Source organism: Chaetura pelagica, unplaced genomic scaffold, assembly GCF_000747805.2.
Source record: "Chaetura pelagica isolate M959 unplaced genomic scaffold, ChaPel_1.0 scaffold40, whole genome shotgun sequence".
NCBI lineage: Eukaryota > Metazoa > Chordata > Aves > Apodiformes > Apodidae > Chaetura > Chaetura pelagica.
This window is the reverse complement of record NW_009952160.1, coordinates 2,224,347-2,250,232: the sequence shown is the minus strand read 5'-3', so window position 1 is coordinate 2,250,232 and position 25,886 is coordinate 2,224,347. Positions and strand designations below refer to the sequence as shown.

The following is a 25,886-nucleotide window of genomic DNA, read 5'->3' as shown; positions in this document are numbered from 1 at the left end:
TTTCTTTTTTTTTTCTTTTTTTTTTTTTCTATATTTTACATTAATACTCAGCACTGTTCCTAGAAATAGAAGGAGAAAGTGTGTATAGTCAACACTGAAGTCAAGAAATACTTCTCCACCTAAAAATGTCATTGCTGAAAGCACACCAAGAGTGTGGAAGCACTTCTCGTGATAGCCCTGCACAGAGTTCAATATGACACAAATTATTCTTCTGCTACTTAATGCCCATAGATATTTCAAGTCCACAGTGAGAATAACTGTAAAAATACAAGGGAGTCTTTAAGTTATACAAGTTTAACAGTGAAACATATGGCTATCTCCTAGAGGGTATGTTACTAGTAATATAGTATATGGAAGTCCGTATAGAAAGGATTGCACTGCCAGTGCTGTAGAGATTAATATATCACAACTAAGAAAATATAAAAATATGTCTCAGTCAGTTACTGATTATCAATGTTGGTAATGGAAGTTTTTGTTTACTTTCTTTGTTTTCAAGCTGCAGGGTGGATAGAGCCATTTTTGTAAAGCCATAGGTGATAAAATTGTAAAAGACAGGTACAATTGGATATCTTCATAAGCTGAATCTAATTCAGTTTACTGCATTTCTGTAACAGTATACTTACTGTACTCTGCATTAAAAATATTTTTCTTAAAATAATCTGTTTATATTCATTAAAACAAAGTGATTCATGCTGTAGTGGTTCAGTTATACTCCACAGCTATGTTTCTTAAGCCACTCATTAAGTTCTTTCATTTATTCTGTCCTTTCACTGGGAGGAATTCAGTGGGACATTTGTGTGCTCCCCCATCTTCATACCTGGCAAACAACCAACCCTCTTAAGTAATATTTTTCTTCACCTTATTAATTTCCCTCCATGTTCAGACTATACTTACCTTTCTTTCTGTTTTCTGTTGGTAACATCTGAAGCAAGCGAATAAAATACCCGGAGTGCCCTGACGAGGACTTCCCAGCAGTGTCTGTTTCAGCATTTGAGTTAGCGATTTTGAAGGCTAAAATTTGTATTGTTATATATGTGATTCAGCATAGACATTAGATGCTCCAGAAAAACATGGTAGTCAGGTACAACACATTCTTATTTATGCCTAGGATGGATATTCTCCAGAATAAACACTTGGCTATGTGATTAGTTTGCAGCTGGGCTGATTCAGAGATTATTCACATTTCTGACTACTTTTATTTTCAGCAGTCAAGAATGTTAATGATGGTAACAAAAGCAAGATTCTTAGCAGAAGTTTGTAGCACTTTCATCAAATAACTGTATCAGATTTTTTGTTAGCCTTGTTGATGCTCTCAGTAATGGAAATCATCTTAGAGTAAAGCCAACTTGGGAATAAGATTTTCTTGAAGGTGTGTGTGAAGGTACTTTTGCAGGTGAGAATAATAAAAAGTAACAATATTTCAGAGATTTTAACTGCAGTTGTTCCTTTCATCCTCCTAAAAATTGAGAGGCAATACAATCTCTATTTTAGTCAGAACACTTCATTACATGTCTCTAAATGCTTCAGTTTTAAGCTTATGCAACCTCAAACTTAGTTGTGGATATGGTATTATGTACGTATTTTAAGAAAGGTAAGTTTGGATGCAAGAAATTAGACCAGCAGAGACTAAGGAAATTGTAATGGTGGTGATGTCAGGTGCCAAAGGAGGGATACGGAAATGTATCCCACACGTAACATCTTAGCTGATTCACCTAGTAGGATTTGGGTCAGAAAGGCAAAACGACATTTAAGTCGCTTTTTAGCTATAAACACAGAATTGCACTCAGGGTGCCAGTAGACTTCAGGAAGAAGAGAAGGATATCTGTGAAATAAAACATAGAAGACAGAAAGTAGTCTGGTGGAAAGGGAACATAAGGAGCAGAAGTATCACATACAGCTGTGCCAGCTGCAGTGAGTTTAGGTTAATGTTTGCTTTGGGATTCTTATTTCACTGATTACTGGGAATGAAAACCTACCTATGGTATCTGCCTTCTGTATTCTAATAGTTGTATATTCTTTAAAAGTCTTGAGCTAACAAAGTTAAGGATCATGAAGTTGAAAGTTAATGTGGATTTGTGCAGCTGCTGTCAAGGCCTGTAGCTGCACTGATTCTGCTCATGTACCAAGAAGATGGAATAGATGTGTTTATGAGACATGAGGGTACAACTATGTTATCATCACAGGCAGAGTAAGATGGTGTGTCATTTCTGGACTGCACAGTCTTGTTCTCCAGCCATAAAATGTGTAGGACTTGCCCTGCACCTCTCTGTAGGTCCGTGCCTCTGAAAACTAGAAAGGATGAGCTAGTATGAAAGTTTGGTGAAAAGCATACAGTGGCCACTGTTTTGATAAGGAGAAAATTAATCCTCATACCTTTTATCAATGGTTATCCCTCTTCTGAAGCTCACTTTAAGATACATGTGATGATGATTGCCACATACACACACCAAGAAATTCCCAGACTAAGTCAATTGATACATAGAAGAGAAACCCTTTTTGAGTACTTCACTGGTGCCTTTTTAATGTCTCAAATAGGTGTACAAGTTTCCATTCTGAGAAGTACTTTTTAAAATGCCATGCTAGAATTCTGTTTGTATTACATATCCTTTACATCCAGACCAGGCTTTCTTAATTCATAACTGCATGTTTGGGGATTGGTTTTAGATATTTTTTTTTCCTTTTTTATTTTTCTGCTTGTCATACAAAATCCTCTGGCATCTGAACATTTATCTTGGTCCTACTGTGCCACCTCCCAAATGCTCATTACACAGTACAGGTGCCCTGTATCAGCAAAGAGTGGAAGCCATGCACTGATTTCCTTTTCTGTGTAATGCCACTATATATGTTGCTTTGCTTCTCTGCACTGGGGATTTGAATCTTGCCCATATGAGATGTTACACTGTTTTAATTAAAATGTTTTTAAGTCAAGATAGTTAAATCTGTTAAAAGTCCTTATACAGAGGCATTTAAACCTGCTTAACCTTTGCTAGAATTGGTTTAGCTAACATCGGTAAATTGCTGAAGTAAGCTAAATCAATTTAAGTGACCTTTTAGCTGGGGTAAGTGTGTTTACGTTAGATATTTGCACCAGTTTAACTGGATTTCAAATAATTCAGTTTAGTTAAGTCGATGCATTTTTCCTTGTATAGGCATAACCTTAGTTAAATAATTTTGTTGTTTAGTGAAGCATGGTTCTTGCAAAAAAAACCCTCACCTTTCTGAAATACTTCTTTTTGTTTCTAAGTACATTGACTGAAGGTTTGAGGACATAGTTGAGCTTAAGACGGGTTTGTAGGATCTGTAAATCATGTTTAAGATTCCTTGTCAGTTCTACTTAGGCTAGTTTTATTTTAGACAGAGGAAACTATTCACATTTCTGGAACTGAGAGGTCTAGAATCTCTGCCAGCTGATATTTTAACTTTTCTCAGCGTCTCAATGCTGATGATGTATACAAAATAGCAAATAATTTATTGCTCCACTAATTTGCCCAGATGCAAAAATAGACTTCTAGAATTATTTCATCAAAATAAACTGTTTAATTTATAAACTTATTAAAGAACCTCAGTGATACCTGTTACTGTGGATGTAACTGGTAACAGTAACATAAAGCCAGGATATAATTTTAAATTCTTTATATTTTTAAATATAAATTCTGAATGTCCAATCAAAAACTGATTGCTGGAATTAATGTTGGAATTAAGTTTTCAACACTTCTGCTTTCAGCTCTGGTAAAAATTCTTAGAGAATGATATGGAGAACTCAGATCCAATTCTTTAATGTCCTTCCACATCCAAAAATAAACCTCAGATATCTGAGGAGAGCAAGCTGATGGCAAGAATTGTAATTTTTAATTTTTTTTTAGTGTGCTTGGTCTAAAGACAGAAAAAGCTGAAATAGAAATATATAATGTTTTATGTGAAGTACTTAGGGTAATAGTTTGGGAAGCTATATTAAGCTTTGCTTTGTAATCCCAAAGTGTAACAGTGTACATAAAAGTAAATAGGGAAATACATTTTTAGCTATTTTTTTATCTTCTGTCCCCTAAGGTTCAATTAAGAAAGACCTAGCTGTATTTTTTGCAGGAAAGTGATCTTTTAGGTCAGAGACTTAAACACCTGGTTATATTTTACATGCCAGAAAATTAAATTTAAGTTGTGGTTTTAACAGCAACATTTTTTTACAGATATACCTTGAATGATGTGATGACAGATGTTCTGATCATCCACCTAAACTACATGTCAATATTATTGAACAAAGCTGGTCCTGAGTACCTGTGACTTCCTATGTAAAAAGGCAATAGGCACTTTGTGTCTGTTTTTAAAATATGTTGAAAAATACATGCTGTGTTGCTTGAAAATCTCTCTGAAATTGTCAGAGACTGAATAATAAATTTGTCATATTTTGTTCCACAAAAAAAAATTGGATAGGCAGTAATCCTTTCTTAGACAAAGGTTCCCAAGGGAAAGCAGTAGTAATTAAGGAGTAATGTAGCTTTTTAGAAGCTGCATTTCCAGGAGAACAGAAGACGTCCATTAGTCCAAGTAAATGGATCTGGTTGCTCATAATAGCTCTGAAATTCCTCTGTTTTTATGGATAGCCCCCATAGTTTAATTCATATCAGGTAAAATGTTAGAACCCTCACAACTGAATGACACTGGAGCCCCTATATAAGGGGATTAGAGTTTGGCATTCTGTTTCTCATCTCATGAACTACCACCCACAGAAGTGAAAGTTACATAGACTTAAAATCTTATTTTATCAGCATAAACTCAAACTTCATGTTCACCTTAGGCAAAGTATATAATTTTCCTGAGATTTTTTTTTCTTTATTTTTGTAGGTTTCAAAATAGATCTGTAATAAGATCATATTTTATGTCTTATGCCAAACAGTTATATTCTCCCAACTGTCTGTTAGTGTAATCAAGTTTTGAACCCTTAATGGGCTCTGTATACCTTGTTGTACATGCTGGGTGCTGGAACATTGCCCAGTAAAACTTGAAATCTGAGCTATTACATGAATGAACCATCTCTTTTTATAGTCAGTAGATGCACTTTGTCAAGATTTCTTTTTTCATATAAAAGTTCATGGTAAGGAGACTGCCATTCTTGAAATGCATTTGTGCTGATTTCTGTACTCTGGGTTATTTTTGGTAATACCATACTGAAATAGCCTTGATAACATTCCCATGAAATTTGCAGCTGCACATATGTTCATAGCACAACTGAAAAAAAGAAATAAATCAAAATACCCTGGACTCATCCAGTTTGATCCCAGACATGTGGTTAGCATCAGATCCTTAACTTTTTATGTAGATTTCAGCAGTTGATTGTGAAGGTGCAGCAAACAATTCAGGGCTGTGGCACACTGGCATTTTTGTTGAAGTAATTTATCCAGCTGTTTAAATCAGCCTCTACCAAATGCTCATTGTATATGTGTGAATATTTTCATACAGCTCAGGGAGTGTTCTCGCTATGTGACTGTCATATCTAATTACATTATTATTATTTTGGGAAGAACTTCCAATACATAAAGTATTTTAGATGTAAAACACCTGATGCATGTATGAGTTAGGAGTAATAAAATGTTTGACATACAATATCTGAAACCCTTTCTTTCCTGAAAATGAAAGAGAATGTTTACTTGTTTGGGTACAAAGTACTAGAACTGGTTATTGGGTTTTTTTAAGTGTCAGTGCTCTGCTACTGACAGTTAAGTTTCTTTTTACTGTTGATACGGAAAGGTTCTTCGAGGGACCAGGTACAGAGAGAGAGAGGGAGAAAGCTTTTACCTTTTATTGATGGCACATTTTGCAATCCATTAAATGACCCATGGATATAAAAAACATAAAAGGCTATGTTTGACAAAGCAAGGTTTGAATTATTTGGCCCTCTATGAAGATACTCTATACTTCCAGTATTAAGTATAGACATGTGCCAAATAAAGTATATTTTTTAAAAAATTGTTTTAAAATGGATAATATGTGATGCTTTAAAGACATCTATATACTGTTTGAATAATTATGTAGCTACAACTAAGTATGCACTGACATGTGAATGCACTTATCTTAGAACTGGGAAAGGACAGATTTCTGTTCTCTTTGTAAGAAGTAATTCTAGAACATCAGAAAGCCTGATAATGAAAAGAGATCCTTTTTCTGAAAGCGTGAACCACCCATCCAGCTGCTGTCAGCTTGTTTTAATGCCACTGATCAAAAAAGCTGCAATCATTTTTAAAGGCTTTCTACCCAAGTTAATTTTTCAACATTAACATTTACTGAAGAAATGAAATTGCTCTGCATTGAAAGGCAGTGCTGTGTCTACAGGTAAAATAATTTTATTACTATTTTTTAGAAAATAGAAAAATGCTATCAACTTCCTGCTTGCCAAATCACATCATAAAACAAAGCTATCTTACATAAATACAGCATAAAAAAAGTTTTAAAGCCTTGAGTGGAATGGATTGCTACTGTATACTCACATTACTGAAAAGCTAGTCAAAAGACTCAGTTTCATTTCTCTTTATAATCTTGGTAAAAGTCATTCCTAAGAGCTTGAACATGCACCATAGGTGTCCTGTTTTCCCATTATTTCCTTCTACATGCTTATTCTCTTTGTGAGACTTTATGATACAAGCAGGCTTCCTACACTAGTGGTCAAAGAGAAACAAAGTATTCTCACACTGATTATTATTTAGAATTTCCTCTGTTATGGTTGAGGGTATGTCCAAAGGCTGCTTTTCCGAGGACAAAGCTGATGTTTTTAAATGTCCTCTGCAGGCAACCGAAACTTCAAGGTCTGCGAGAGTGACACATGTAGCCTTAAAATACTCTCTTTTCTGCACTTAAATGCCAAAGAAGGGTGTAATTCATACTGTTGCTTGGGAAGAGTGGTAGTGCCTGCAGAACAAATGCTCAGCTTTGAATTAAAACTTGTGTTTTATTATTCCTCTCTTCCCTTTCTGATATTCTGCAGCAAAACTTGGAGTGGCTATATATTGGTTCTAAAGATGCAGAAATTATTAAAGAAAAACATTAAAAACCAGTGCATAGTAATGCCCTATGATTAATTAAATTTAATTTTATGTTAGTATTGTATATGGAGAAGGCAGCATGTCAAAAGGCTAAATAAACTGGAGGAGGGAGAAGGGGGGCAGAAATGTCAGGAGATCCATCCTTTGTTCATGTCACAAATCTCTTAATGGCTTCAAAATTACACTTAATCTGTCTTGTTCTGTTTTCCTGTGATAAAAATGTGATAAAAGTAGCTTTTCAAAGGGCTTTGAGATGTTATATTACACCTACGACACCAGTGCTACAGCAAGCCTTTATTCAAGGACATTATATTCTACTTACATGTTGCAATTGGAATAGGGCACCCTTGCCAAGGTGAAATCTCATTTTGGTGCATTACCAGTAAGTGTTCCTGGTATAGCTGCAGTCAAATGCTTTGGCAGTGCAACACAGCACATGAGCTTCAGATTCCTATCAGTAGCCATAGTGTAAACATAGAATTTAGATATGGAAGGGGTTGATACACTTTTTTCTATTTTTTATGAGGAGATTGATGAAGTGAAGAAATTGCTAGAAATAGGAGAGCAGACAAAATAGTGGAAGGTTGCTGTGGGTTTACTGTGTGCATGAAGACTTTCAAATCTTTCAAGTAGTCATACTTTTTGTACTCTTGTTGTTAAAAGTGTTAAATACTGACCATGCTTTTTCATATAAAGATCATGACCAGTGATTCCCAGTTATATGGATTATGTGTTACATTAGTTGCACTGCATGTGTTATAAGAAGGCACTTGTGTGATCTCCTTAATTAACCTTGAAAAGCAATGAAGGTTTTGAAGAAGAATCAAAACAAATGCACTGTGTAAAATCTTGAGGAAGGTGATCATTTGATAATGGGGAAGATTAACTTCAAAATTGGTTTTGTTAAATCTCTTGTTTTTAGTATTTTCTAATAGTTACTATATTCACTAGTATAGCTAATATTTACTGTTGTAGCACAACCTTCAGGTAAGTTGATATTCTTTTGCAAGGTCAACAATGGCATTTTAATTATGTAAAAATCATTCCGTTTGTCCTGTTAACAGAAAAAAAAAAAGATGAATGAGTACCTCAAATTTGTCAGATGTGGGTTTTTTAGACTTCCTGGAAGCAGACTACCAAAATCTCTCTAGTCAAAATAGTGAGGTCCTGATCCAATTATTTTTAAAAAAAATTAAATCCATGGAAACTTTATTCCTGACTGTTGGAGAGGTATTGACCCCGAACACAGCACTGTTTTTGTAAAGTGATTTTCAGAACTCCATGCAGTACTTCATCAGTTGAGGCAAAAGCCTATAATCAAAACCTATGCACACACACAATAGGGAAATCAGCTTCATCCTGATTCTTTGATATTTTCTTGCTTTTGAGTAGATATAAATAAAAGTGTGTCTCTCAGCATTTCAGTAGTTACTGTGCAGTCATCTGGCCTAAAGAGACATTTCACAAGTTACATTTTTCATCATTTTTTCATTAAGTATAACACTTGGTCTTTTTCTTTCCCTGTTTTTATCTATGTATATTCGTAAAATAAAAAGATGAAAAAGCAAAACCATACTTAACAAAGAGATGTTAACAGAAGAGCCTGTTGAAATTGATTGTAAATTATTATATTTAGTCTAGTACTAATGCAACTCTTTGACAATAATCCTCAAGATTGCAACTGGATTAGTCAGATCAAAAAAGGATACAAGAAAAATAATGTATTATTTAATTAGCTTATGATTTCTCTAATCTTTGAAGGCTATTTATAAAGAACAAACCTCTTCCTCCAAAATCTTGTTTAAATAGTTGGATTTAATCTACGTGTATTTTACATTTCAACTTTAATTCTCCAGTAAGTGGAATTGTTATTTCGGCATTTTTCTGAATTATATAAGAGATTGCATTTCAAAAAGCTGCATGTGCAGCCATCTTACTTACAGTCAGAAAAATACTATGACTCAGGAAAACATAAAGATAATATAATTTTTAATATATTTTGAACTAAATTTTATTCTTCAGTTACGGATATGCTAAAACTATTTTTAATTTTAAAATGCGATGTAAAATATAAGATTGTAGTTTTTAAAAGCAGAGGATTTCAGGAAGAAATCAGTAAATTGTGCTTAATGAGAACTGCCTTTGTAATAGTCCACATCCCAAATAAATTTTGAAATTAACTGTTACTTTTCATTAATAGTTCTCCATTAGCTACTCTTTTGGTCAGCTTCCTGTTCTTAATTCACCTGATTAAACAGGTTTCCAAGTGCAGTAGTCAATATTTAATCAGTTCTAACATGAAGTGTAAGGGTGACCTCTTTTTTGTCTGATAAACTTTTTGCCTTATTTCCACTACCCATGTAGAAAACACCTTAATGAAATTTAGTGTAAGCAGTGCATATGTAACCTATTACATATTGCATATGTAACCTATTATTGTTGCCCCTGGCCAAGTGTGAAAGTTTTTCCAAGTTCTGGTATCTGACTGTTCCCACTAGCCTGAAAGCTGGATCAACCTTTTCAAGAAACCTAAAAAGTTAGGTTCAAAAGCCTAAGTTTTATTTTCTGTAACCTTATTTTTTCTTTAGTTTCATTATTTCTTTTTATCAGTCCCCTGGAAATGTTTTGCCCGATCCATCAAATTTTGCCGTTTTAGATTTCTGTGCTGCTATGATTAACCTAAAGCAGTAGAGAGGAGACTTCTAATGAGACTGGTTGCTTAGAAAAGATTTATCAGTTTATATATATTCTACTTGTCAGTAGTGAGCAATTTTGTATGATCTGTCATGGGCGTCAGTAAACCTTCCTCCTAAGATTGTGGTTTAGAGAAACAGCAGTATTTAATGTAATTTAATTCAGCCACAAAATGATGCAGATGCTTGTTCATGAAAACAAGGATTGTACCACTGAAATGAATGAAGCTTCAGATTGTGACAGGTTAGGTCTGTCTGAATGACTGATTATGCCTTTTAAAATGCCCTTGTGCTTTCATACTAAGAGAGTGTTTTCAGTGCATCTTGAAAAACCCTCTGTAGGTATGACTGAGAACAGAAATATTTAACAGACATGAAAAATTTATCATGTTTTGCTTGAAGTAAGCTCTTCTGTGATTCAAAGTGCTCCTGCTAGAAAAGATTTTGTAGAGTTAGTTCTTCTTAAGGAATTACTTCACTTGTTGCTGAGGCAGAATACAGCTGAAGCTGTTTTCTACGTCCATAAATTTTATTTTGGAAATTTTCATATCAACACCAGGAAAATTGTCAGTTTTGTCTCACAAAAATTAACACGTAGAACAGAATTGCTTTACACAAATGCAATCTACTTGGAAATTAGGATTTTGATACGAGTTCTTGAGTCCTGGGGTAACATTAATGCTAAACTACATCAGTTTTACTACCCACTTGGCCACATAACTGATGTTTGCTACTGTAGGCCTTCAACCAAGCAGAAATGGCCACTATCATCTCTGTAAAGTTGCTTGAAGAGAACAATATTCTGTGAAAGCAGCAAATGAATTTGTCCTTGTGCCTATTGAACACTACAAGGCATTGATTTCCTGATAATGCATTTTGCAAATTGAGGGTGACTGCATGCATGTTAACTAACAAGTTGCTGCAGTGGGAGTTATACATCTGGCATTGTCAATCCAGTGAGCAGCATCTCACTTCTGTATCATGCCTGGACTATACTAATTCAATCTTAGCTGTTAATTTACTTCAGAAATAAGGTATTTCCCACATGGCAGAGAAATTCTCTAACTGTCATTTCATTTGCTAAGTCCAAAAATGGAGACAAATCTTGTTATTGTTTTGTGTTAGGAAGCATCATCTCATTGTGGTGAAAGGCTATTAAAAATATTAAATTATTTTTTCCGTGCCTTTTTTTCCCCATACTTGGTCTACCTGATCTGGGGACAAATGTATTAAAAATATATCTATTACTAAGGTATCGGTGTTCACCAGGGCATTTTGGTGTCCTAATGTTGTAGTTAACTCACTTTTTGTAAGATGATGTGTGACGTTCATCTGACTATAGTGTCACTAGCTAAAAATATTTCAGAGGTTAAATAGAACCATGTCAAATGGGTTAATTAGTCTATGTAGTTTACAATCCCTGTAGAAATAGAGTTTGCAAACAGATGCAGAGATGAAGTTGGCCTTACATCTGAACTTTCTAAATCTACTGGCAGTGAACATATATCCTAAGGAGTTAAGCCTCATCTGACTAACTTACTAAAAAACCAGGCAAATGGGAAATAATGTGAAACCTATTCTTGGGCACTGTGGAACTGGTAAGCATTTCTTCTACTTGTTCCAACGCACGAGACTTGTACAGCTGTGGCTTTAAAGCCTCAGCAGCCTTCTAGAACAGGCAGATGATGCTTTGAAAGGCTGTTAAACATTTTGCCACAGTGAACACTAACTATGCCTCAGCAACAGGTTGTATGTATAGTATTGATCTGAACTGGTGAGCAGTCCAGTTGATTTAGAACAGGTTATTATATGCATTTAATTCCTGAAAATTGTCTCAAAAGTCTTCCAATGTAGATTACTTATTTATTACGTGTTATTTTTAGCAGTACTCATTAAAAACATGACTTTATTGGCTACATTACTGTATTTTCTAAAATTGAGCAGAAGACCCATTAACATGAGACTTACATAGCGAGGGGTTTTTTGTGCCAAATAGTGCTTGACAGCATTAAGATATTTAGAATAAACAACAGGTAACACACCTAAATCTAGGCATTTTTTCCACTGATGTCCAAAGGTTGGCTAACATAATAAAGTAACTCCTTTCTTTAAGGTCTTCTAGTTCTTTCCTTTAGCCAATGGGGAAGATGCTTATATTTTGGTTTATAATTGAACTTAAACAATTTAAGTCAAGTTTGTGTTTTTCGTTGAGATGGAAGACACTTGTTTCTAAGTCAGATATAAAATAAGGACAGATGGAAGAGGACTGCCTACATAGCTATCGAGTTCTAGTATGTAAAAGTGATAAATTTTAGCAAAAGCAATCAGTTTAGAAGAATGGCCTAGATAAGTGATTTGCTAGTGAAGTGTTATCTATATGAAAATTTGTCTGTTATTCTTTGCTTTGAAATTATTAAATAGAAGTAAAGAGGAAAGAAGTATGTTGTATGAGGAGGCTTCAATTTTTTTTCCTGGTTATGGTCTCCACTCTGTTAACTCTTGTCTTCATCTGTTGATTTGAGAACATATTAAGGCAATATGCTCTTCTCAAAGCTGTGTCTGAAACTTGTAAAATTCTAGCTAGAACAGAATATTGCTGCCTGCAGCTTCAATGGATTGTCTGCAGAACTTATTGATATATACTCTACAGCATGCTCTAGTTTTTAGGTGACTCTTAAATGCCTTCTAGATGTTGATTAGACCATAAGATATTGTATGATTTTATTCCAGATAGTTTCTCTAGGCATGTTTTGGCCTCTAAGTTAAATTAGAGTGTGGTGATTAAGCAATTGATTCTATGGGTACATTTGTTAGATTTTTTTGCTTGAACCTCTGTATTGATTATTACAGGATCTTGATTCTTTATTAAGTTATCAGAAAATAATATAACTTAATCTTGTGATTCATTGTAATAGTAGTAATCTGTCTCAATTTACTGCTATTTCAAATCACACCAGACTCATAATTATGTGTTAAAGCACTACAGTGAAATCCCTACACTCAAACCCCTACATTGTAAACCATTGACCAAGTCTAGGACTAAGTCTGGATCCAGCTTTATCTAGACTCCTCTGTGAGAAGGAGTTGAGAAAGCAAGGGGGTCCACTCTGAACCTTGTGACTCAACAGGAGGGCCTTCCTCATTCTTTTCCCTGATCTCTGTGCAAATCACTCCAGCCCAACCCTGACTCTCTCCCCCATTCCTGTGTCAAACATTTCCCCTGGTCACTGTGTAAGTCACTCCCATTCCAACCCCTACACATCCGTTGAACATATTAAGTAATAGAGTGAACCTTACCATCACATTCTGTAAAGTGACACTTTCATAAATCTATATTAAAAATCACATTTTCTTGATATCCTTTAAGCAACTTTAAAACCTTCCATTCCCATCTCTGACACGTTGTTAGTATTTTTTAAATGTCCATGCAGATTTCATTAGTGTATTTATGCTTCAGTGCATTTAATAATGCATGCTTTTTTAAAAAAATTAAGCACCTTTGATACTTATTTGCAGTGATTTTGCTCCTTTAATGGAGCTAATGGCAGACAGTGACAGTGGACAGTTGTCCTAGACCTTCCATGGAGTCTTCCGAAGTATTGAAGATTCCAACAATACAAGAACACTACTTTAAAACCACTGCTTTGTACTAACAAAAAGCTAATCTGTGTTAATTATCTCTTAACCAAATAATGCAATCAGAAATTGAATGGTATTATAGAAATATGGATTAGTTAATTGTTGCATTTGCAAAATATTAAGAAAACTTTCCATTCCAAGCTTTTTCTTCGGTTTTCTTTTCCTTTTTTTTTTTTGTGTGTGTGACAGATTTACAATCTAATTCTGTTAAACCACTTAATTTTCTTATCTATCCTATTTTCTGTTTGTGTTATGCTGTCACCTCTGTGTATTAGAAAGATAAAGGAACTTTGTACCTGGTATAGCTCAGACTTCTGCTTCCCCTTTTCTGAGTTTAAAATTGCAACCAAATGTAACTTGATATGCAGCAAGATATACTTGAATGTGACTGGATTAAATAAACATCAGTCTATAGCTTACTGTTCTATGTATTAACCCTTACAGGTGCCATCTGTTTATGATGTAGTTATGACTTGCCTCCTTTTAATTCCTCTACCATTCTTAAAGCTTTCGGGGCATTTTTTGCCAAGAAAACAAAATCTCTTTTGTTTGTATTAGCTTTTTGAGGTGCAAATGGAAAGGAAGGTTACTTTCTATGTACAAAGACATTTATATGTATAAATACATACATATTTACTTAAGACATTGTCATGAAAAATTAAATTAATTCTTAGTCAAAATGAGACCATGACATAGTGATATACCTGCAATAACAATTTAAAGCAAAATTCTTGTGTTGTCATCATAAAGGAAAGGTTTTCAGTCAAGGAGTACAAGTTATATCAATTGTATACAATAATGCAATTCTCCAATTTAATTAATAAGAAAAATGCTCAATTTCAAACAAAACAAGAAGGTGGGTGAGCTGGAGCTCTTTTCACTGAAACTGTTACAGGAAAGCTAAGTGTCTTTTTCGTCACTTGCACTGAAGTTTGGAAGAGTGAAGATGTCTAGCAGTTTGGGGATTTAATTTGTTGAAATTTCATGTCTTCCCAGAGGCTTTGGGAATGACTTTGGCACCAAAGGTACATCAGGCAGGACCTGGGCTTGATCACTTGGTTGTCCTGCATGTGCTGCATAATGGCCCTCAAGATAATCTGCTCCATTACCTTCTGGCATTGAGGTCAGACTGACAGGCCTGTAGCTCCCTGGATCCTCATTCCAGCCCTTGTAGATGAGGGCCACATTTGCAAATCTTCAGTCAAATGGGTCCTCCCCAGTTAGCTAGGACTGCTGGTAAATGATAGGCAGTGTCTCAGTGAGCACATCTGCGAGCTCCCTGAACACCCTTGAGGTACTCATCTGGCCCCATAGATTTGTGTATGCCATCTCTGAATGCCACTAAGCTCCTAGATGCAATAGAAACATGGTGTAACAGCTTTCATAGGTTGGATACATGTTGTTTAAATAAACTCAAAGCCCATTGCTGTTCAAGAAAAAATTGTATTTAAATTTGCTTGTACATCTCCTGTCCCTGTTTTAAGAGGTTCAGGTTATTTTTGGTCTTTTTGTTACCCTGGCACAGCAATATTTCTGTCTTTGGAATGGAAATGGAAGCAGTCGTCTTTAAGGGTCTACAGCACTTCTCAGTAGTCTCCTGAGCGAAAAAAAACCCCTAAACAACATTTTATGTCCCTTGTCCATGGAGTCAACCACTTTACCACAGAAAAGCTATTAGGCTAGCTTGGCTTGGTTTACACATGGTAAAACTGTGTTGGTTGTTTCCAGTCACTGTTTGTATTCCTCAGATGTGGCTTCCAGGAAAATTGGCTCCTTTATTCTAGGGGATCAAAGCCAGGCTTACTGTCTTCCATTGACAATCAGATTATGTCTGTGGCAATGGCAGAAATTACTCCTAAGCAAAATAATGGGGGGAAAAAAAAAAAAAAAGTTATAAGTTATGACTTAGTGTCCTAAGGCAAGTGAAAATAAGCCAACCTGTTTTTAGCAGCTTGGTCCACAGGGACTATTTTGCATTAAGACCAGGTGCTTAAAACCAGTGGCTACTGCCACTTTTGTAGTCCATTACTGAAATTAGTATTTTAAAAATATTTTTATGTGAAGTCTGCAGTCAGGAGAGAACCAAATATTCTGCATGTCTTTCAGTTTCCAGAACTAGTTGGTTTTTTTTTTTGCATCTTTGTATTGAAAATTTTGAGGTTTTCTTTATATGGTGTTGGCATACATTGAGTAAAAGATGTTGAAATGGCTGAAGTGTCAGGAAGCCTTTCATCTATTAGAGTTTATTTAGAATAAAGATGTACTTAATGTTGAAATTTTTTCTTAAGAGTCTTGTATGATCTTGTCCGTTGCTTACATTGTAGGACAATAAGTAGTTTTTTTCATAACCTTTGTACAAATGTACTGTTTTATGTATGGTTTTAATCTGGCCAGATGTTGAAGAAAAAAAAAAAAAAAGTAAAGGGAGCACTAAGAGTAATTCTGCTTGGAAAATCATAGACCTCTACTAGTTCCATGTTTCTAGGGGTTTGAACTGTAGGACACAAGCTGATATAGCAGTTTCCCCTTTTTCTATGTGGCAGCTAATAAAAGTTTGAATTGAGAATAGCTATATATACTGTACCTACTTAGTGGTAACCATATACCACAATCAGACTACAGCTGGGCAACTATGTACTAGTTAATTTTATATATTTTACCAAAAACATAAAGTGTTTAACTGTACTAACTATAATATATATTTAAAAATATTAAATAAAACACTTTTCCCACATAAAAGCAGTCTCTGCCGTCTGTCCTCTTACAAGTCTTTTCAGTTCCTTGGAACTTTTCTTTCCTCCATCGATTATCTTTAGGCTTCTTTAGGTAATCAGTTCTTTAAATAATGAGTTTTATGTTCAAAAAGGAAATTAAAAATACATTGTTTTAAAATGTGTGTTATCTCTTTCAAACAGATTTTTAGTCAAAGTTACTGTAGTATCACTAGTTGAGTGGTTTTCTACCATACTTTCAAATAAAGGTAAATATATTCATCCAGAGAGAAGGGATTTAACCAGATTTCCTAAATTCTTTCAGAAAAGAGGCTTGCTCAAGGGATACAGTCTATCTCCTTTTCATTTCCTGGAGGCATCTTATTAGATTAGTTTCCCAGTTTGGTCATGCCCCTATATCATTCTGCATTTTATTGCAGTCCCATACTTCATTCTCCAAAATTGTTGCCCATAGACACATACACACAAACATATAATAAAAAATTACCACAGGAGACCTTGAGCAAAAAAAAATAATAATTTTATCATGCAGTGAGTTTTATACTAATGTTTTGCATTTAAGGCAGAAGTAATGTGAATTGTAACCTATGATTCCTTTACTGGTTGAGCAAAGTAACAGAGAACTCAAGTAATGACTTCTTCAGCCACTGCAGTTACAGCACAAAACATCTTTTGACACATGGAAATGGGACCAGGCATGTATTCTGACTCTGCATGTAACAAATTAGCTAAGCTGCAAGACCTTACGTAATTTGCATGGCAGATAGCCATCAACCTCATAACCATCAATGCAGGAGGTAAACACAAATCTTTTCTGTTAGTATCACATGTGCAAAATTACCTAGCTTTTGCTTACGGCATTGAGATATACTCTGAAGAATCAAAGTCTATTGCCCTAGTTCACGGCAGCAAACTGAAGTCTTTCTGAATTGATGCTTGGACTCAGTGATCTTGGAGGTCTTTTCGAACTGTGATGATTCTGTGATTCTGTGAAGTCACTGTAAAAAATTTCTGGAAAGAAGTTATTATATATATGCACTTATAAAGTAGAGCCTTTTCTATGTAAAAGCAATATTTATGTTAATGAAATATTAAATACTTAATCTGTTGTATACTGTAGAGCTTGTTATTAACATATATAAGTTAATATTTTAATTTGTAAATATAACAATATATTAAAATTACTTGGCAGTATGTTATCTATATAGTCAACTGTATTTTACAATTTGCCAGTGTTTTTGTCTAGTTGCAGCTGATTTTTAAATGCTTTTCCACAAACCATTAGAAATGGAATATCAGACTGATTTTGATGACTCATAAAGCTTCAGTGCATTTAAATGTTCATAATTTATCTGTATAATTTAACATCTTCCTCTTATGTTTCTAATTCAATAGAATAATGTAAATGAAAGATCATTTCAATTGACTTGTTTGGTCTGTCTTCTGCAACATTTTCTTTGTAATGTCTCCAGGGCTTTGTCCACTCATTTTAAATAATGTTATTTCAGGCTTTAAGCCTTTTTTTTTTTTTTTTTTTTTTTCCATATTCTGATCAGCTTCCTGGACAAATGGTGCTCAGGTTTTATTTTAACCACATGCAGTATAACACCCTTTTGTGATCTTTCAGCAACATCACCCCCTACTTTCTCTGTAATCTGTCTTGTGAGGGAACACTGAGAAACTATATCTCTTAATTTCCTTTAATGCCTTGACTAGGAGAATTCTTCACCAGTTATAATCTGATGATCTTAATATTACACCCATAGAAGTATCCTCTAATATTTTTTGTGTCAATTCTACATGAAGCATTGAAAATGACATAAGATTACTACAGCTTTGCAAAAGGCTTTCAGTATTCCTGCACTGCTTCAAGTGTATAACATTTTGAGTTGAGTACAATCATTTGTAATTACTGTAGCTTTTGTTATTTCAAAGTATATGCAGAAAATTTCTGGCTGCCTATTATTTTTATTAAAGTGATATTTTAAAAGGACTCTATAATAAAAGTACAAAGTTTGTGTTCTGCTGTACATACATTTACAATTTTCAAAATTAGGATGTACTGGGAAAAGAAAAGAAAGTTGGTGGTGTCCTATAAAAATCAGTGAAACCAAAAGGAAAATACATAGATTATTGAATAGTAAGTTAATTATGTCAGTTACAAAATTACATTATCATTGCTCTTTTTGATGAGCTGATGCAAAAAATAAAAATTATGGAGTACTTCACTTTCCACGTTTTCTGAGAATGTCTTTGGCCTCTTTTGGCTGATTTTATTTGCAAATCAAGTCCACCCAAATATTTATAAATTATCAAATTATCCTTACTGCCATAAGTACAGGTCTTTGCAGAACTACTACAGGGTCATGTGAGTTTGTTCTCTCTGCTTCTACATCTCAGTCACACCCTGGTTAGATGAGATTGACGTCTGGCAGATCAGGAGCGATCAGCTGACACTAGTTCCTGTAGCATGAACAGAACTTTATAGATATTTTCATTTTAATTAAGTTACTCATTCATTTTCCTTTCCAGCACCTGCATTATAACTAGTTAAAATCTGTAGACATCTCACCTCTTGTCTACATGCAGATGGCTGACTTCTTCACCAGTAACCTTGAACTTTTTTTCTTGAGTTGAGATTTTACCTGCTGAAAGCTGTTGCTCATGTCTTTTAATAAACCCCAGCTTGACTTAACAGTTTCTGAGCCTGTGTTTCCAAAAAAGTATTCTAGTCCAATGTGACCAGGGTGCTAGTTTTTTGTACACTTTTTGTCATTGCACAGGAGCCCTTTCATGACAAAGCCTTCCCAACCTGTTCAGATGCCTCATAGTTTCTCTTCCCTACCATTTTTCAATCTTTTCAGGACTTCCAGATCCTCTTTCCTTTCCTTTTATAAAGGTTGAAGCTTTTGTTTTAATTCCTCCTGGCCTTTTTTTTTTTTTTGGAAACATGTTCATGAAGAAAAGCTGAAAGTGAGACACAATGTTGTTATGGCATCATCAATATGAGAAATGGGAAACATGCAATTTTAAAATATAGTTATCAAATGTATGACATAAGATACCAACAGGGTTTCCTAAAACCATTTCTTTTCTGACACAGAAAATGTCCTGTTATTCTCTCTGCTATCTTTGCAATATTATTTTGCTGGGGAAAAAAAAATGTTAGTAGTATAAAATATATTCTCCCTGAAGAGTTAGAATTGTTCTTATTCTATATCTCTCAATTTCAATTAATTTGTTCTTCATCTTAAAAAAAAATAAATAAAAGAATTCCTACAGAATATCTCTGCCAACTGGTCTATTTCTCTTGATTGATAGCAGAAGGTATTGGAAAAGCTGTTTATCTATATATTTGCATATATGTATATTCTTAATTTAAAGAGGCAGCTGTTTCATAGTGAAAAAGGCTGAAATACAACATCTTTTACATGAGAGCTGCTTGTCAAAAATTGATTTCAGCATTTTTCATGTATACATAGAATGGAGCTTACCATCTCCACAAGCTATACAGTTCATATCTTTAATATCTTTACAGCTCTGGTAGCCATTGGACGATACAGCAAGACAAAAGAGACAGTGGATGTTGGATGGTGCAAAGAAATCACAGACCATGGAGCTACCCAAATTGCACAAAGCAGCAAGTGTCTCAGATATTTAGGACTGATGAGATGTGATCAGGTAAGGAGCATTTGCATGAATTACTGCCTGCTTCTGGGCACGTGTGAGAGTGTTCATATGTGTATGTGTGGGTTAGGGAGAGAGATGGGAAGATTTATGTTCTTCTTGACAAACAGGTTGGGTACTCACTACTATAGTAACTCTTTAGTGTACTGTGTTCACATATTTAGCTTTAAAAGTATCCAGAAAACTAAAGAGAGCATTATAAATTTTTGCTGACACTAATTTTCAAAATATACCCACTGGCCACACCCACAGCCTGAGATGCTCACAAAACTTTTATAGAAATCTGCCCTCTGATTTTTAATATTTTTGGCTAAAACTGGTTGCTACGTCATGTCATTACTATGACAGACCACTTTGTTTTTTAAAAAGAAAGAAAAAAGAAACAGTAGAGTAAGAAAAATGCTTCAGTATTACTTTCAGCATAATTTTCTATACATCTCTGTTCTTGTTCATGTGTACGGGATTTGAAACACAAGAGCAAAGATTTGGATAAAACCATAATGCTCAAAAAACCAAACAAAGACTGATTTTCTTCTTACATACCTTTCCTACCTGAAATATATTAAGAATTCCTAGAAGTTCTAGCATTTTATCATTAGGAGAAGAGAGGACAAGATAGTCCAGCTGCACCTCATCCTGTGAGGAATCATAAGGCTTCAGGAATCATGACTGTGTTTAGAAAAGAGAGATCAAGAAGCCTAGGAACATAGCAGAAATAGCTAGATGTCACTGGAGGTTCAGTGACTCTGGTCTCAAATCTTCAAATAAAACTGCAAGGATTGATTATTTTCCTGCCATTATGATCAAATGTCCATCCTGTGATGCCCCTGATAAGCATGTCTTTAAGGCCTGCAGATTTCTGATTGGATACAGCTTGTGGAAACACAGGTTTTTAGTATAAGAAACTTCATGCTCAAAATTGCTATCTTGCATCCCTTGCAGTGCTTTACAGAAGACAGTTTAAAAAACAGTATTTTAACTAGTAAAGAATAATAATTTACAGGTTAGTTGTAAAATTATTAATAACAGTTTGCAAACCCAGCCTTAGACAGTTTCCAGTTTGAGGGGAGGTTGAGCACTTGGAAAAATTGCTCTGTCTCTTAAAGCTGACTCCACTCAATCTCCTAGGTGTTAGTGTTATATAAGAGACAATACACAAAAAGAGCATGTAAGTGTCTTTGAAAGATTGTGCTAAGATTAGGTACTTAGAGAATGTTCAAAGGCTTACTTGGCCTTGGGAATTACGAGATGACCCTTGAATAACCTTACCAATTTTACACATATATATATTTATTTTGTGGGTTTATCTAATGTTGAATAATTTACAGAGATCTAGTAAATGTAGTAATTTATTCCTGTTTTCAGCTCCTGTAGAAAATCAGTGATCTTGATATTGAAAGGACGTTTTACTAGTTCATCAGTTAAACTATACATACTACAGTCTGTATTCCTCTAATTGCTGGTTAATGTTTTCCTAGTTTCTTAAAAAGAATTATCCACCATCTTTTGTGTGAAAAGAAACTGCTAAAAGGAAAAAAGAAATATTTTTGAGAAAGGTTCAAGGAAGATAGAGAAGCAACGTTGACTGTGTGCTAGCAAGTGTGTCTATATATGTGCACACATGCATGTGTATAAGTATTCAAAGCATGGTAGCTAAAACTTGTTAAGAAATGACTGAATGCTGTTAGTAGCAGGACTATCACTAGAAATTATTTTCTTGCTTGAAAAGCCTTGATGGGAAAAATAGCTCCTCAGACAGAATGAAGTAAGTATCTTTGCCTTAAGAGTTTTTGGCAGCGAGAAGATGCCAACTCCCTTTTTCCACAGCATATAAACAGAGAAACTACTGAATAAAACAATGTCTTCAGCTATCTGTCCCCAGTATCATGCAGAACTAATTTTTTCCTGTGGCAGCTCTATTAAATTAAAAATGTCAGCATCCAGCATTAAAGCGAATTATTGGGTGGAACAGAAAGGTTCATTTACATGACTAAAATTCTTGTATTTTAACTATTGTCAGCTTGTAGTGAAGAGGGGCTTAGAAGGTTTGTCCCTTCTAACCAGGCTTCCTTTCCTAAGCGACTGACTGTTATCCTGCTACTTAGGTAGCATTTATACTTTTCTAGGAATTCCTAGGCATTGTAATGAAATACTCAGACACAGTTACATAATGAGCATATGTCAGTAGACCTCAAATGGTTACCAGGAAAGTACTCTTTATGACTTAGGGTCTTTGGAATTTCTTTGATAGGCAGTTGACATAAATTAGAGGCGTCAAGGGTCCTCCCAAGAAAGATCAGAGAGACTGCAAGCCTGGGGCAAGACAGGCTCTGTTTTATGCCATTGATTATCTGAATACCTCCAGGCAATGTGTTTTAGTATTGATCCACATCATGAAAATAATCAGACTACTCATTTCTCATCAAACTGCTGTTGCCATGACCTTTCTTTTTACCACGCTCCCTGCCATCGAACATGCACACTACAGGAACAGTATGATCTTTGCCTTAAAATAAATGTGGTTGGGTTGAGAAGTCTCATAAATAATGCTAACTTTATCATGAGATGATCATAATAAAGGCATTTATTTAAGCTTGAAGTTTTCTACAGGGCATTTTAAAGCAATTCTTTCAACATTTAGATGTTGCTAAATAGCAACGTAATCACTATTTACAAGTCACATACAGAGAAAAGTCAAATATTGTATAATGCTGAATGTCTTTAAGAACAATCTATCATAGAATTTTGGTTTAGAAAATATGTTTATGCTTATATATACAAAAATATAAATAATATTTTCAGTGGAAAATTATCAGAGGCAAAATTGCTGCGCAAATGCCTCTTTTTTTTTTTTCTTTTTTTTTTTCTGGTTTTCCCTAGCAATTCCATGACTTAGGCAAATTTGTTTTTTCCTGCAGTACACAGCAGCAGCCGGAGAGTGCTCTGAACAAACTGGTTCAGGTGTAGGGCAGTGTGGACACATGGCCATAAGTCCTGATAGCAGTTTAAGTACAAAAGTGGAGCACCTTGTGCAGGAAGATTAGCACTCAGCCAAGTTCGTGAGATACCATCATATAGATGTGGTAGCAGAATTTACTGCTTCCATTTCCATGAGTAGCTCAGGAAATGGTAGCTTTATCTCTACAGTGTCATGCATTGTACAGCATCAGAAGTGAGACAAATACCATTAATTTCATATAGGTCTCTGAGAAACTGTGATCCAGACCTCAAATAGTATTTAGGCATTCAGAAAGTAGACCCTAAATATCTTAGAGTATCTATATTCTGGACAATGAAATTCCCCAATTGCCTGCATACAAACATCAACAAATAATCAAATGAACCTAGGACCCTTCTCCCATCTGATCTCTCTCATGGTACAGGGCATTGACCCTGTGCAAATATATATTTGTGTGCATTTGTGTATGTGGGTTTGTACAGGCACCTGACAGTACTTGGGACTACACAAGTAATGTGTTTCATAAAAAGGAAATGTTGCCATTCTGAGTCTCAATTTCTTTTGAAATCAGTAAGAGATAAAATTAGCATTTATTTAAGGCCTAAGCAGGGCACTATAGAGTTCTGAAATTAGAAAAAGGTAAGAGACACAGTATTTCTGTTTTGCGTTCTGGTGTTACCAACTACATTCGCCCTGTGCCCCACTCCCAGGAGCTGTGAGCCAGGCTTCATTCCCTTGTATTGCCTCTTCCTGATGTTCTGGCAGCACAGCAAAACCACAAATTCCCAGTTTCTCTGTGTAGAGGAGTGCTGCAGGGTTGTGAGCTGCAGACCAGGGTTGTGTTCTGGGACTTGACTTGCATGTGGGGGAACATGTAGCTTGTTTGCATACTGCCAGGATACACTAGAGCTCTTGTTTGCACTGCAGTAAATAGCAAGAAAGTTGTCTCCAGAACCAAGGCTTATATTTAATTCACCTGAGTTCAGTCTCCCCAAAGCAGGAATAGAATATGACTACCTGTTCTTCCAACAAAATTTTATCTGTAGCTCTATATTTTTTTAATCACAGATTAGGAAGTATATATTTTTAAGTATAATTAATCCTTTCCTTTAAATATTTAAAATATTTTGAGAAAGGTGCAAGCAGTTATGGTGTACTTTCTTTTCTTCCACAAACACTAACATCAGAATTCCTAAGAATCTGTACTTGCATACTCAGGTCATAAAATGATGCCTGTGTCAGATTCACAGACTCAAATCCACATATTTCAAGCTTCTTTTTTGAACACAAATGGGTACATTCCTATGCCTCAGCCAACCTAGATCATATTTACTTACTGTAGTTAGTTAATTATTTCTAAATATTTTGTATTTCATATTTCCAAAATAAATCTCAGAAAGAGGGTGATGTTTTCTATGCTGTTTACTGCTAGAACTCACGTTAAACGTGTCTTTGTAGTACTTCTCTATTGTGCTTTGACAATGACTCAAATAGCTTCTAAAAATGGAGGCTTGAAATCTTCACCTTTGTGGAAAATAGATCTGTATCACCCAGGAAACAGTGGGTAAAAACTTCATGTGTTTTCTGGCTGATAGCTTGGCTGGTTGAACAATGTGTCAGAATAACTTTTCTGTAGAGTTTGCAACTTTTCTCACGCAGATTTTAGTCTTTAAGTATCTTTTTCCTGTAGCTGTGGTGCTATTTGCAAAGGTTATCAAAAGTGCTAACACATAAAAGCAGGAGACATTTTTTAGGAAAACATGCAAAAAAATAACAGCAGAGCCCACAAAATTCACCAGTCGTAGCTATGTGTAAATGAAATGAAGTGCATCTGACAAGGTTGGCTGTGAATGGATACACAGCTTCAGTTAATAAATTGTCACAGCCTTTCTTCCTTGCTGCTTTTTTGCTTTTTTATTTTATTTCCAGATAGTCATGTTGCTTTTCATGAAAATAATTCTGAAAGCCCGTAGCTTCTTCCAGATTACTTTCTCAGACTAATTGTAGCATGTATTTCCTATTATAGCTGTACTGAGATGTTAGAGCACAGAAATTAATGGTGAGTATAACTGACAAAAGCAAACTATTTTCTATTACCACAAATAGGCAGAAAGATTGATGACCCCTAAATATAAAAGCAATCCATTTAGAAAGAATTCATGTCTTAAGTACGAGTAACATTTTGAGAAAATCAGTAATTTTTAAAAATAATGTATCACTTTTTTCCTTCTATATAATGTTTTATAAATGTGTGTAAATATATATCCTGTGCAAACTGCAAAGCTTTAGCATAACTGGGATGCAGGTCCTGTTGTAAATGAGGAAATGCAAGCTTGTGAAAAACTTACCGACTTGGGACTATATACATATACATATATATATATATGCTTGAAGCATGAACACAAATGTTTTTATCTTTAGTCACAGACTTTTAATTTACATGGCCAGTCTGTATCTGAGATTAAATAAGTGAAAACTTTGCAAACTCAGAGAACTGAAATGGATTATTTTGTTTGTTTGCAGTAATGCAGGAACTGCAGCAATTGTGCAGGGACTGGCAGTTTGAGGCAGTAGCATTCACCTCTGTAAACAGCCACAACAATTCATTTAATTCCTCTAGGACACTACCTCTCTGTGGGCTTCTAAGCAAAAAATTGTGCAGGTGCTATAAGTAACACTGTAACATTTTAACATTGTAACAAGTAACATTGCTACATTTTTCTGAGAACTTTTAAGCACTACTGTCACGATCCGTGACCTATTATATCTCCTTATTGGAGTGTATTAACTTATCAGGATTTGCTGAGAGCTTCACACGTGGATATCGCCTCACACAGAGGATACAGGAACTTATGTCCTGACTTTTTTGAGTGAATAACTCGCTCAGTGCTTACTAAATTTCTAACAACAGCAAGGTTTATTGTGGGGAAAACAAAGCAATTTGGGGCAGGAGGTTCAAAAGGAGTGGTTATGACACATTAAACATATATGGGTACACCTTAGTTACACATCTTATTCAAGTGCTGGAAGGAGAGGGGAGGGGTATGCCCGAATGGCTGGATTATATTTTCCCCTATAAGCTGGGGTAGCCGGAATTGTCTCACCACGGCAGTGCAGGTAGGATGAGCTGGGTAGCAAAGAAGCT

General features: G+C 35.0%; 1 protein-coding gene across 1 annotated transcript in view; it reads left to right on the top strand.

The window, feature by feature from the left end:
* The window catches only part of FBXL17 (F-box and leucine-rich repeat protein 17), a gene marked incomplete at its 5' end in the record, with an annotated part of 157,788 nt that overhangs the window by 125,826 nt on the left and 6,076 nt on the right, over nt 1-25,886 (top strand). The window contains one exon of the mRNA XM_010007214.1: nt 19,634-19,776. Within this exon, the coding sequence (XP_010005516.1) occupies nt 19,634-19,776 (143 nt within the window). The remainder of the gene's footprint in view (nt 1-19,633; nt 19,777-25,886) is intronic.